This window comes from Chiloscyllium plagiosum, unplaced genomic scaffold, assembly GCF_004010195.1.
Source record: "Chiloscyllium plagiosum isolate BGI_BamShark_2017 unplaced genomic scaffold, ASM401019v2 scaf_9858, whole genome shotgun sequence".
NCBI classification, from domain to species: domain Eukaryota; kingdom Metazoa; phylum Chordata; class Chondrichthyes; order Orectolobiformes; family Hemiscylliidae; genus Chiloscyllium; species Chiloscyllium plagiosum.
Window position 1 is genome coordinate 14,256 of NW_025214404.1, and position 15,247 is coordinate 29,502.

At 42.1% G+C, this 15,247-nt stretch overlaps 1 protein-coding gene across 1 annotated transcript in view; it reads right to left on the minus strand.

Annotated features, from left to right (window-relative positions):
* Positions 1-10,864, minus strand: part of LOC122547880 (chondroitin sulfate proteoglycan 5-like) — a 17,469-nt gene extending 6,605 nt beyond the window's left edge. Inside the window, exon 1 of the mRNA XM_043686451.1 lies at positions 9,601-10,864. Within this exon, the coding sequence (XP_043542386.1) occupies positions 9,601-10,631 (1,031 nt within the window). The 5' untranslated portion in view covers positions 10,632-10,864. The remainder of the gene's footprint in view (positions 1-9,600) is intronic.
* Between the last annotated feature and the right edge of the window lie 4,383 nt (positions 10,865-15,247).

Sequence of the window (15,247 nt, forward strand, 5' to 3'; positions counted from 1 at the left end):
CTCGGCAGAGTGGGAGGGGGAGTTGAAATGTTGGGCCACAGGGCGGTGTGGTTGATTGGTGCGGGTGTCCCGGAGATGTTCCCTAAAGCGCTCTGCTAGGAGGCGTCCAGTCTCCCCAATGTAGAGGAGACCGCATCGGGAGCAACGGATACAATAAATGATATTGGTGGATGTGCAGGTAAAACTTTGATGGATATGGAAGGCTCCTTTAGGGCCTTGGATGGAGGTGAGGGAGGAGGTGTGGGTGCAGGTTTTGCAATTCCTGGGATGGCAGGGGAAGGTGCCAGGATGGGAGGGTGGGTTGTAGGGGGGGGGGGGGTGTTGACCTGACCAGGTAGTAGTAGTTTTTACCTACAATTCTGTTTGCCCTGCTATAGAAAGAATGTTATTAAACTGGAAAGTGTACAAAAATGATTTAAAAGGATGTTACTGAGACGGGAAAGGTTGAGTTATAAGGAGAGACTGGATAGGCTGAGACTTTTTTTCCCTGGAGAGTAGGAGGGTGAGGGGTGACCATACAGAATTTATAAAATCATGAGGGGCATAGATGAGTTGAATAGCCAAGGTCTTTTCCCAATTGGGTGGTGAATTCAAAACTAGAGGGCATAGGTTTAAGGTGAGAGGGGAAAGATTTAAAAGGGACCTGAGGGGTGACATTTTCACGCAGAGGGTGGTGCGTATATAAAACAAGCTACTAGAAGAAGTGGTAGAGTGGGTACAATTACAACATTTAAAAGACATTTGGGCAAGTACATGGATAGGAGAGATTTAAAGGTATTTGGGCCAAACGCAGGTAAATGGGATTAACTTAATTTAGGAAACTTGGTCGGCATAGACATGTTGAGCCAAAGGGCCTTGTTTCCATGCTGTATGACTATGACAGAACTTTCAAGAGTGAAATTAGGAAGTACATCTATTAGTATGGTGGAACTTTGAAATTTTGATCAAGATGCTGATCAGTTGTCAACTATAGCTCTGAGATTGATAGATTTTTGTGAAGCAACTTAATGGGGCAAAGTGGCTAGATCACCGATCAATCATGAGTTCTTTGAATGGTCAAACTAGTTCAAGGAGCTTTAGGACAACAAAAAAAAAGCAAGGTGAGACAGCAATAGAGAAACAGAGAGAGATTGCAGGGCATAGTGGATTTAAATCGTTCACAATGTTGTGGATGTATCACCTCCACATACAGTGGGGTATGTACACAACACTCAATAAAGTGGAACACCATCAAGATCCAAATTTGTGGATCAATCTATGTTCAGCCACTCATGCCACCTCATATGCTGCAACAAGCAGGATGACAGGGAATGGAGGCATCTTGTACAGAAAAAGCATTAATCATTGAATAGATTCCTCAGAGTATGAAAAAGCATCACAAACTTGTTCAGAGAAATTTGTTGTGTGTGGTGAGTGGTTCAGATCCTATGGTATTGAAGTTCAAAATGAGAACATGAGGGGCAGAAGGAGAACTGTTGTTACCCAAAATGTAACCAAGCTGTGGCATAATTACTTGCAGAGCACTGAAGTCGTCAGTGAAATTGATCAGAGTCACAAATCAGTTTGGAGTTCTAGTGGGAAGGAGGTGATGGTGAAAATGTAGGTAGGTGGGGTTCATCTCAAGAAAAGGAATCAAAATGTAATTTAACATACCAATATTTTAGCAAATCTGGCAACAGATCAAAACCTTGGAATCACACTATTACAGTTTCACATTTACTTGAATATGTAGAAACTGGTTTTATTTTTGTTAATTTATTAATTTCCATTCAAATGGTTTTCAAGCTGCAGGTTTTTGATTATACGGTCAATGGGGGTGATGAGACTGATGAGGACACTAAAGAAATAACATAACCAAATTTGATAAAATCTATAATCTCACAAAAATTCATCAGCCTGCTGCATCTGATAATCCAGATTGCTCCAATCCTCTCACCACACATCAACCTGGCCACCCATCTTCGATATCTCCATTGACACATAGAACATAGAACATGGAAACGCACAGAACAGGCCCTTTGGCCGATGATGTTGTGCAGAGATTTAATCTTAATGTAAAATATAGTAACTTAACCTACGCACCCCTCAACTCACTGCTATCCATGTGCATGTCCAGCAGTTGCTTAAATGTCCCCAATGACTCTGCTTCTACCACCACAGCTGGCAATGCATTCCATGCATTCATAACTCTCTGCGTAAAGAACCTACCTCTGATGTCTCCTTTATACCTTCCTCCTAATATCTTCAAACTATGACTCCTCGTACCAATCAATCCTGCCCTGGGGAAAAGTCTCTGACTATTGACTCTATCTATTCCTCTCATAATTTTGTAAACCTCGATCAGGTCTCCTCTCTTCCTCCTTCTCTCCAGAGAGAAAAGTCCAAGCTTATTGAACCTTTCTTCATAAGGCAAGCCCTCCAGTCCAGGCAGCATCGTGGTAAACCTTCTTTGCACCCTCTCCAAAGCCTGTGTATATTTCCTATAGTAGGGGGACCAGAACTGGACACAATATTCCAAGTGTAGTCTCACCATGAACTTGTAGAGCTGCAGCAAAACCTCGCAGCTCTTAAACTCGATCCCCCTGTCAATGAAAGCCAAAACACCATATGCTATCTTGACAACCCTATCCACTTGGGTGGCAACTTCGAGGGATCTATGCATTTGCATACCCAGATCCCTCTGTTCCTCCACACTGCCAAGAATCCTGACTTTAATCCTATATTCAGCATTCGAGTTTGACCTTCCAAAATGCATCACTTCGCATTTATCCAGGTTGAACTCCATCTGCCATTTCTCAGCCCAGCTCTGCAACCTGTCTATGTCACGCTGCAGCCTACAGTAGCCCTCTATACTATCGATGACACCTCCAACCTTTGCTTCATCTGCAAATTTACTAACCCATCCCTCAACATCCTCATCCAAGTCATTTATAAAAACTACAAAGAGCAGAGGCCCAAGAACAGAGCCCTGTGGGACTCCACTCAACACTATCCTCCAGGCAGAATACTTTCCATCTACAACCACTCTCTGCCTTCTGTCAGCCAACCAATTCTGAATCCAGATAGCCAAATCTCCCTGTATCCCATACATCTTGACTTTATGAATGAGCCTTCCATGGGGAACCCTATCAAACGCCTTGCTGAAGTCCACATACACTGCATCCACTGCTTGACCGTCGTCAACCTGTCTTGACACATTCCCCATATTTCATCACGTGCAAAGGGTCATAATTGGTCGCAATTAAATAACTTTTCACTTACGTGCTCCTGGTGCAGATTTTCATTCAGTGAGAGCAGACAAAATTTAACTAGCCTAAAATGTTCTGGAAGGTGGCATTATCCCAGGAGGAGAGATTGAGTAGATTAAGTTGATATTCCCTGAAGTTAAGAAGAATGAAAGGTAATCTAATTGAAGCACAATATTCTTAAAGGGTTTGGCAGGCTAGGTGCTGAGAAAGTTTCTTCGCCAGGGCACCTAGAACACCAAGTCACAGTTTCAGAATGAGTGGTCAGCAACTTAGGACTGAGAGGAAAAGTCTTTTACTCAATAATTTGGGTATCTTTGGAATTTTCCATCTTAGAAAGCTTTGCATACACAGTTACTGAATATATCCAAGTTTGAGGTTGTGAGATCTTTGGGAACTAATGGAATTAAGAAACGTAGGGATAATATGAGAAGGTGGAGTTGAGATAAGAGATCAGCCATGTTTTATTGAACATGAAGAAAGTTCAAAGGGATAACTGGCCTACTCCTGCCCTTACAATTTCTGTTCATCTGTTTAGCTGTGTGTCTTTGAGTTTCAGCAAAGTGAGTGCCAAAGACAGTGAGAACATTTGCCCCAGCACTTTAAGTTCAAATGTCCCTCAGCATCCCATAGCCTAAACATAATCATTACTATTTTGTATTCAGTGTTTTACACAGATCAACATAAAACTTTTGCTTTCCCACAAGTCTCATTTTTTTTGTACACTTTTAGTCAATTTACACTTATCGATTTACACTCCCTAGGTTCAATTTCACCCTTGGGTGACTGTCTGTGTGGTGTTTGCACATTCTCCCCATGTCTGCCTGGGTTTCCTCTGGATGCTTCGGTTTCCTCCCACAGTCCAAAGATGTACAGGTTCAGTGGATTGGCCATGCTAAATTTCCCATAGTATCCAGAAAATGTGCAGACTAGGTGGATTAGACATGGGAAATGCAAGGTTACAGGGATAGGGTGGGTCTGGGTAAGATGCTCTTTGGACGGTTCATGTAGACCTGATGGGCAGAATGGCCTGCTTCCACATTGTGAGGATTTTATGATACACTATATTTATATCATCATTCCGGGAGTTTTCTCACCTCAAAGTGTCAATGACACTGCACTTCTTTAGATTAAGTTACGCATAAATCTACTCCTTAAACTATCTAATTCAGCCTTTAACTGATTTGAATGGTTTTAACTGCTAACCCATATCTGCATGCATCTTGGTATATCCTATGAAGTTATGAGTGATTCTGCTGAAGTCCCTTCCAGGTAGATAACTATTGGAAATTATGGCCATCTAAAAATAGTCAAATGGAACCTCAATTTAACTAAATCTCCTGATGTTTCAGAACACGTCACTCCTTCTATGATTTTAGATAGCTACACATCCAGAGCTATAACATTCTGATATGTTATCTAGTATGGTGACGAAATGTCTGAAAATAAACCTTCCAGCTCAGCGAGCAAGCTTACATCCAGAGCTACAACATCCCATTATAATAACTGCCCCACAATCCAATTAGATCTGAATGTTTCTAGTCTAATAACTGCCCATACCACATTTTACATAACCAGTTTTTCGAATCAACCTGTTCAGAGATATTATTACACATCTTTGAAGCAGGTGAGCTTGAACCCAGACCTCCCAGACCAAAGTAGGGACGTTACCAGTGTGTTACATTATTGAACACTTTTTTTGGAATTTAGGGCTTACATCGTGAACCGATCTATACACATCCGACAATCTCTGAAGATAACTACATTTGGTTACTTAAATCAGTCCTACATTCCTGGTAATAATGCTAGGCAGTGTTAATCATTGGTTATATGCACATCCTGTATGATTTCATTCAACAACCCCTTTCCAACCAATGTCAAGCTCACAACTTGCCTGTACACTCTTTTGATGTTAATAAATAGATGCTTTTTTATTAACCCTGCTCTATAAATGGTTAAAGCTTTTCAGGATGTGGAAAATTGACTTTGTAGATGGGCAGCACAGTGACACAATGGTTAACACTGCTGACTCACAGCACCAGGGACCTGGGTTTGATTCCAGCCTCAGGCCACTGTCTGTGTGGAGTTTGCACATTCTCCCTGTATCTGTGCAGGTTTCAGCTGGGTGTTCTAGTTTCCTCCCACAATCCAAAGATGTGCAGACCAGGTAAATTGCCCACTGCTAGGTGTGTTAGTCAGGGGATACAATATAGGAGAATGGGTCTGGGTGGGATAATGTTCAGAGGGTTGGTGTGGACTTGTTGGGCCAAATGGCCTGTTTCCACACTGTAGGGAATCAAATCTAATCTAATCATTTACATTAAGATGTCCATACCAACAGGCTTATTTGGAAGCTCTAGCTTTCAGAGCGCTGCTCTTTCATCAGGTGGTTGATGAAGGAGCAGCACTCCAAAAGCTAGTGCTTCCAAATAAACCTTTTGGACTGTAACCTGGTGTTGTGTGATTTTTAACTTGGTACACCCCAGTCCAACATCGGCACATCCTAATTATGCCCATACCGGGCTGACAACACGTCATTCCCACGTCAGGCAGAACACGGATTAAAACAAAATAAAGAATATTTGAAACACAAACAGAAAGTGCTGGAGAAACTCAGCAAGTCCAGCAGCATCTGCAGAGAGAAAAGCAGAGTTAATGTTTCAAGTCCAGTGACACTTAGTCAGTCCTGAAAGCAGCTGGGAAACGATGGTATTTATGCTGAAGGTGGTGGTGGAGGAGAAAGAAGGGTGGGGAGTGTCCAGAGACAGAGAGAGGAAAAAAAAACAAAGTCAAAGCAGACAAAGGAGTTGCTGATGATAAGCTGGGAGAGAGATTAATGTTGAATGCATGCTAACAGGAATTGTGAATAGTTAAAAATGGGTTGGATGTGCTGGGAACCACCTATACAGAACAGGTTTAATGGGGGGTGTGAGGGGGATAATGAACATGGAGGAGGGTGATCACATTCTGAAATTGTTAAACTCGTTATTGAGTCCTGAAGGCTGTAAGGTACAAACATGGAAGATGAAGTGCTGTTCCTCCAGTTTATGTTGAGCCTCACTGGTGCACTGTAGCAGACCTAAGGCAGAAATGTTGGCCTGAGAACATGTTGAAGTTGCAGGCAGCTGGGGGTTCAGCATCACTTTTATGGACAGACCATAGGTTTTTGCCAAAGGTGACCCAGTGTGCGCTTTGTCTCCCCAGTGTAGAGGAGACTACATTGTGAGCAGCAAATACAGGAAATTAGATCAAGTGCAGTGCAGATAAATCACTGTTTCACCTTGAAGATATGTCCGGGGCCTTGAACAGTGAGAAGGGAGGAAGTAAATGGGCAAGTGTTGTATCATGGGAAGGTGCTGTTGTGGCATGGAATGGTGTTGGGAGTAGACGAGGATTGGAGTAGTGTGTCTGGAGGGAATGGTTCCTGCCGAATGCTGACAAGGGAGATGAGGGGAATATGTATCTGGTGGAGGCATCCTGTTGGAGATGGTGGAAATGGCTGCTTATGATCTTTGGAAATACAGAAAGTGAGGTGGAAAGTGAGAACAAGGTTGTTGTAGGAGGAAATGAAAGAGGCGAGGGTAAAAGTGTGGAAAATAGGTCATATACAGCTAAAGGCATGGTCAACCACGATAGCACAGAATGCTCAGTTATAGAATAGGGTGGACATGTCTGAGACCCCCTGTTTAAGGGGGCATCATCAGCACAGATGTAATGAAGATGGAGAAACTGGGAGAATAGAATGGAGTCCATATAGGAAGCTAGGTGTCAGGATGTATCATCAAGATAACTGTGGGAGTTGGTGGGTTTGTAGTGTCATAGAGTCATACAAATTGGAAATAGACCCTTCAACCCAACTTGTCCATGCCGACCAGATTTCCTAAACTGAGCCAGTTCCATTTGCCTGTGTTTGGCCCATATCCCTCTAAATCTTTCCTATCCATGTACCTGTCCAAATGTCTTATACCTGGTGTAATTTTACCTGCCTGTATTGCTTCCTCTGGCAGCTTCTTATGCACCATCTTCTATGTGAAAAAGTTGCCCCTCAGGTCTGTTTTAAATCTTTCCCATCTCTCCTTAAACGTATGCTCTCTAGCCTACCCTGGGGAAAAGGCGTTGGCTATTCACCCTATCCATGCCCCTTATGATTTTATAAACCTCTATAAAGTCATCCCTCAACCTCCTATACTCCAGCAAGAAAAAAGTCCCAGCCTGTCCAGCTTCACCTGGTAACTCAAACTTTCCAGTCTTGATAACATCTTTGTAAACCTTTTTTTGCACATTTTCCAGTTTAATAACATCCTTTTTCTCAGAGGGTGACCAGAATTGCATGCAGTACTCCAAATGTGTCCTTACCATTGTCTTGTAACTTGATGTCCCAACTCCTGAACTCAATGCTCTGACCAATGCAACAAGCGTGCCACACACCTTCTTCATCACCTTGTCTAGCTGTGAGGGAACTTTCAGGGATTGATGCACATGCACCCCTAAGCGTTTCTGTCTGTCAACACTACCTGGGGCCCTACCATTAACTGTGTAAGTCATGCCCTGGTTTGTCTTACGAAAATGCAACACCTTGCATTTATCTGTATTAAACTCCAAATATATTGATATATGTTGGAGGCCAGCCAACCCCTCAGAAATAGAAACAGCGATGTCGAGGAAGAGAAAGGAGGAGTCAGAGGTGAACCAGGTCAAGGTGATGGAAGGATGGAAATTTGAAACAAATTGATAAATGTTTCACAATTCCAGATGAGAGAGAGAAGCAGCACTAATCATAGTTAAAAATCACACAACACCAGATTATAGTCCAACAGGTTTAATTGGAAGCACACTAGCTTTCGGAGTGTGCTTCCAATTAAACCTGTTGGACTATAACTGGTGTTGTGTGATTTTTAACTTTGTACACCCCAGTCCAACACCGGCATCTCCAAATCATGAGCACTAATCATGTCATGGATGTACTCGAGAAAGAGTTGTGGAAGGGCCCTGAGCAGGAATGGAACAAGGAATGTTCCATGTACCCCACAATGCAACTGGCATAAATGCAATTGAAGAGCTAACTCTGCTTTTCTCTCCACAGAAGCTGCCAGACTCTGCTGAGTTTCTGCAGCGCTTTCTGTTTGTGTTTCAAAACACAGGTGATGTTTATGGTTAAAGTCTCTCTACACTTGTCCGAAAGCTTGTCTATTGAATATTCCCAATCCAGATACAGCAATTCCATCAATATTTTCTTTCTTCTCTCCTGTTGAGGCACTCCCACCCAACACACACCTTCAGATAGAACAAATTCAGTCTTTAAAACGGTTCATGCATGTTGTATGTATATATGAAACAGTAGATTTCTATCCTCTATTAAGGTGCTCTAAGGGTTAGCAACATATCAACATTATTGCAAGACATTTATTTTTATTAGAGATGGATGAGGAGACTTACATGTCTCATGAAATAATCTTTGTGGGTAATCTTTGCAAACTGGCTGCAATGAGACTGAGGAGCCATACTGTGGATTTTCTTACATTCGTAGGTAACCAGTGATGGACAAACTATTCCAATCTGATCCAGAGCTACCGTACATGTGAAGAATTGTGGGAGCAAATTGCAAGTCATTTCAGGGAAAGTTTAGAAAAGTCTGAGTAATCGAATAGGTTAATACTTACTGTCTTATGTTTTGTGTAACATAGTATGCCAAACAAGCTCTCCTTTCGGTTACACCTAATAAATGCATTCTGGGTAACACACTCAAGTAATACACCATCACAGTGATTGGGATCCAAGAAGTAATGAACCAGAGGTTCAGGAACTGAGCTTATCTGGATAGAGGGGTGAGGAATGTGAAACAGTCCCTCATTGCCTCTCCATCGTAACAACTGATGTAGGGAGTAAGCTTGTGTGCAAAGCCAACATCAATTTTTGCTGACAACTGGAAACAAGGGGTCAATTTGAACTGTACCTAATTGGTGAAAACAGGCACCAGGAAAGGAAAACAGGACATGGTGTAGAACGCTCAGCTGACCCACTACCATCTGTTTTCCAACCAGTAATATTCAGAACTGAGCCTTGAATGAGTGCAAGTGGGTCAGCTGATGACTGTTTCAAGGCCCCACTCCATGGTTTGAGTGCAGAAATTTGGCCAACCTTTCAGAATATACTGTTTTGTTCGAAGTGTCACCCTTTCTGCTCAAGCTGAACCAAGCCTGCTGGGGTGAATGTGAATACTGCAGTGAAAAGGAAATAGGACTGGTATTAATAAAGTAGGTCTTCTTCATCTGAAAGTTATGATGTGAGACTCACAAAGATTGCATTTATTGATGTTGGACTAATTCAAATCTAACCCACAAATAAAATTGCTTACCTGCAAATAGCTCCAACATTATCCATGACATAACACTGTCCACCATTGTAGCAGTAGCTTGGGACCATGTCACAAATGGACTTGCAAGACTTATTCTGCTTCACATATCCCAGTTTGCATTCACTCCCATTTTCTCCAAGAACAGGAGGTGACAGGCTAGCATCGTGTCTGCTTTCTAAGTCAGAGGAGCCCGTGAAGGCATTTTCCTTCAGGAAAGATTCTGATTGGAAGTCCTGATTGGGCACAGTCTGTATGTTTGTGGCTTCTTCTTTCGTCAACATGGTCTGTACCTTAGGAGAGACTGTGGTCAGCCTGAGCTCATTCTCATCCTCCAGCTCAATAGACACTTCTTCCCAATAATATAACGTGGTCATTTTGATATCTGAGATACTGACATCAGGACCAATTGTCAAGGCAGGTAGGTCAGGCAAATAATCTTCTGTGGACTCTATGTTGGATGATGTCATGGGAATGTCTGGAGCTTCAATGATGGGAAATTTGTCAAAAGAGCCAATAGTTGTATTATTGTTAGAGTCATAATTGTAGTCTGTAGGCACCTGAGAGGGTTCATGTGTTGTCAAGGGCTCAAGGGCAGGGGTGATACCCAGGGGGTCTGCCCGGGTGTAATCTGTGCTCACTTCTGCTCCTTGGGTTGTGATATTGGTGGCCACTTCAGACATGCTCAACTTCATGTCCTGCTTCTCTTTGAATGCAGTAGTACTTCCTGTCGATCCAAAAGTCTCTCCACTTCCCTCTACCCCTTTTATTGGGTCTAGGCTAGGGATTGCAACTTGCTGAGTGGATGGGCTTGTCAGGCTGGGTGGCTCCTCCTCCAGTTTCTGCTCAGCTCCTTGGCAGCCAAGGCAACCCCCAAACTCCTGATCCAAATCAGTTGTCAGAGGTGGCGAGGTTACCCTTAAGCCGCCCTGAACCTCTGACATAAAGTGGCTGCCATTTGCTCCCTGCTCCCAACTCACCTGTCCACTTCCAGTTCCATCATCTAGTCCCTCCCTCTGGGTCTGCTCTACCATGGAGCTCTTCACAAAAGCATCTGCTAGACTTTGGGAGAGGTCACCTGATGTTGACCAAGCAGACTGGCTGGGGACAATGGGAACATTAGGGGAATCCTTGTGGGGAGATATAGGAGAAGCTGTCTGAGCCTCTGAGAATTGGGAATGGGTGAGAGATGAGGAATTCTCGATGGTTAGCACAGCAGAAGCAGTATCCTCAGTGGGGAAGGCAGATGCTGTATCATCTTTTCCTGAAATAGAGCAGAGCAAATTGGGAATGAGGTAGGATGCATAACATGATGTCATTGAGTAAATGTGTATAAAATTTACACAATGTATCCATAAATAATAAATAGGTAATACAATACACCAGAACACAAGAGTATGCACAACAAAAATATTTATGTGCATAAAGTTTAAGTATGAGGGAAATTTTGTTTAATAGTTTCTGATGACTACCTTACTGATGCAATTATATGAGTTGATTATAGAGAACATAACATTTGTCCATAAGAAACATGCTGCACAACAAAATCAATGTACCGTGAATGCTGAAAATCTGAAATGTAAGTGGAAATTATTGAAGTCATTCAACAGGCTAGTCATCATCTATATAGAATTGAACTGAACTAATGTTTAGAATGATCATTCTATGTTAGTACCTGTATACATCTTACTAAAATGCACATATACTTGTAAATGACTAATCACATTTAAGAGATTGTAAGCATTAATATACACAAGTTATACTTTATATTGACAAACAATGTTTTCTTGGATAATATGTGAATTAATCCTATATATTTTTGTAAATTCATTCATGAGATGGCATTTATTGCCTGCCTTTAGTTGCCCTTGAGGAGGTGGTGGTGAGCTGCCTCCTTGAACCACTGCAGTCCATTTGCTGTTTGTAACCCTTATTACCCTTACGGAGGGAATTCCAGAATTTTAGCCCAGTGACAGTGAAGGAATGGCAATATATCTTCAACTCAGGTGAGTGGCTTGGAGGAGAACTTGCAGGCAGTACCCATGTATCTACTGTCCTTATTCTTCTAGATAAAAGTGGTCATGGTTTTGGAAGGTGTTTTGTGAATTTCTGCCATACATCTAATAAATAACACAAACTGCTACTACTGAGTATCGGTGATGGAGGGAGGTTTGCAGATGTGGTACCAGTCAAGCCGGTTATTTTGTCCTGGATGGCATCAAGCTTCTTGAGTTTTGTTGGAGCTGCACTCATCCAGGTAAGTGGGGAGTTTTCCATCACATTCCGAGTTGCACCTTGCAAATGGTAGATTGGATTTGGGAGGCAGGAGGTGAGTATGGGTACAATGGGCACTTTTATATCTATCATTTGTACGACATATATATCGATATATATTGGACAAATTGTATTAATAGCTGCATAGATGTGAATATAAGCCCTAATACAATACCAAACTACAGTCTGCATCTGTACACTACATTAGTATAAAACTCAAAATATACACCACATCTGAATATCATCACACTGAACATTACAAATTTATTTAACCAACTCAGACTGAACACTGGAGTTGTATATAGCGACATTGTGTTGTTATGAAGATGCTTCATTAATAATTCATTTTTTTAGGATTCCTGTTTAAAGTATTTTGGGCAGTGATTCATTTAGAAAAGACTGAAGAGATACTTGGATTTTTTTAAAGTGGCTTTAAAGACACAGGAACATTTTTAAGACACTCGTACTGACCACTTTTTCTGTGTTTCTGTTATGAAGTAAAATGGTAAAAGGACTATTTTATCACCGAGGGACAGAGAGAAGAATTACTGCACTTTTAAAAACAAGTAATTGATAATAATGCAAGCTTTGTTTGCACTGATGGTTTGCAAGCAGTGGAGTAGGTGAGATAAAACAGCACAATACCGGGGTGCCTACATTGAGAATTAGCCTGTAACAGATTGTGGATGTAACCAGTTGTGGATGACAGCAGGTCTCCGATTTTGCTGGGCAAGTGAACAGCTTGGTTGATTATAATAGCGGGATGAACCTCCTAATTGCTGGAAGAGCAAGTTTTGAGACTCTACCTCTCTGCAGTAAAATGATCTGAAGCCTGAAAATAGCTTGTTATTTTCTCCCACAGCAAATTGTTGTCCCTAACCAGTAACTAAGAGACTATGTAATTAGTGTACTAAACATCTTGAGAGGTAGTGAAACAGTGTGGAGAAAGGAGATTGAGAAACAAAATGTCTTGAGATTGAAAAGGAACATTTCATCAAACCCTGTGGACTTGTGCTATTGAAATAGAAAACATTGAAACACAAGATAAAATAAGGGATACAATTCTAAAGGAGGTAGAGGAACATCATCCCATCATGGGAGATTTTAATTTTCCCAACATTGACTGGGATACACTTATTGTCAGAAGTCTGGATGGGGCAGAATTTGTAAGGAGCATCCAGGGAAGTTTTCTAGAGCAATATATCAATAGGATGAAATCTTTGAGGAGAAGGGCTTATGCCCGAAACGTCGATTCTCCTGTTCCCTGGATGCTTCCTGACCTGCTGCGCTTTTCCAGCAACACATTTTCAGCAATATATCAATAGTCCAACTAGGGAAGGGGCCATATGAGACCTGGTGTTGGGGAATGAGCCAGGCCAGGTGATCGAAGTTGCAATAGGGGATGTCTTTGGGAATAGTGACCACAACTCTGTAAGTTTTAGAATACTCATAGACAAAGATGAGAGTGGGGTCAAGATTAGAGTGGTGCTGGAAGAGCACAGCAGGTCAGGCAGCATCCAAGGAGGAGGAAAATTGACATTTCGGGCAAAAGCCCTTCATCAGGGACATTCCTGATTCCATTAGCCCTTCCTGATAAAGGGCTTTTGCCCAAAACGTCGATTTTCCTGCTCCTCGGATACTGCCTGACCTGCTGTGCTTTCCAGTACCGCTCTAATCTGGACTCTAATCTCCAGCATCCGCAGTACCCATTTCTGCCAAAGATGACAGTGATCCAAAGGGAAGAGTACTTAACTGGGCCAAGACCAATTATATCAAAATTCGGCAGAAGCTGGGAAATGTGTATTGGGGGCAGCTATTTGAAGGGAAGTCCACATTTGATATGTGGGAAGCTCTCAAAGATAGGTTGAAGATTGTGCAGGACAGGTAAGTCCTTTTGAAAACAAGGGATAGGAAAGGCAAGATTTGTGAACTGTGAATGACAGGAGAAATTGTGTGACTAGCCAAAGGAAAAAGGAAGCATACATAAGGTCCAGGCAGCTAAGAACAGAACAGGCTTTCGAGGAATATCAGGAGACCTTAAACGAGGAATCAAGTGGGCTAAAAGGGGTCATGAAATAACTTCAGCGAGCAGAATCAAGGAGAATCCCAAGACCTTTTATTCATATATAAGAAGCAATAGGGTAACTAGAAAAAGGATTGGTCCACTAAAGGATAAGGAAGGAAGGCTGTTTGTCGAACCTGAGAAATTGGGTGAGATTCTGAATGATTACTTTGCATCAGTGTTCACTGAGGAGAGGAACATTGTGAATGTTGAGATTAGAGATAGAAGTTTGATTAGTCTGGATCACGTTGACATAAGTAGGGAAGATGTGTTGGGTAGGCGAGAGGTTATTAAGATGGACAAATCCCCAGGACCGGATGGGATCTATCCCAGGTTACTGAGGGAGGTGAGAGAGGAAATAGCTGGGGTCCTGACAAATATCTTTGTAGCATCCTTAAACACAGGTGAAGTGCCGGAGGACTGAAAAGTTGCTAACATTATCTCCCTGTTCAAGTAGGGATATTCCAGGTAACTACGGACCAGAAGCCTGGCATCAGTGGTAGGAAGGTACTGAGAGAAAGGATCTATTAATATTTGGAAAAGAATGGGCTTATCAGTGATAGGCAACATGGGTTTGTGCGGGGGAGATCATGCCTTACCAACTTAATAGAGTTCTTTGAGGAAGTAACCAAGTTGATAAATAAAGGAAGGGCTGTAGATGTCATATACATGGACTTTAGTAAGGCATTTGATAAAGTTCCCCTGGTAAACTAATGGAGAAAGTGAAGTCAAATGGTGTGCAGAGTATTCTAGCTAGGTAGATAAAGAACTGGTTGAGCAACAGGAGACAGAGTAGTAGTTGAAGGGAGTTTCTCAAAATGGAGAAAGGTGACCAGTAGTGTTCCACAGGGGTCAGTGTTGGGGCCACTGTTGTTTGTAATATACATAAATGATCTGGAAGAGGGCATTGTTGGTATGATCAGTAAGTTTGCAGATGATATGAAGATTGGTGGAGTAGCAGAAAGCATAATGGACTGTCAAAGAATGCAGGAGAATATAGATAGACTGGAGAGTTGGTCGGAGAAGTGGCAGATGGAGTTCAATTCAGAAAATGTGAAGTGATCCATTTTGGAAGATCTAATTCTAGAGTGAACAATACTGTAAATGGAAGAGCCTTGGGAAAAGTTGATGAGCAGAGAGATCTGGGAGTTCAGGTCCATTGTACCCTGAAGGTGGCCGCACACGTGGATAGTGTGGTCAAGAAAGCATATAATATGCTTGCCTTCATCGGACGGGATATTGAGTATAAGAGCAGGCAGGTCATGTTAAAATTGTACAAGACATTGGTTCGGCCGCATTTAGAATACTGTGTAC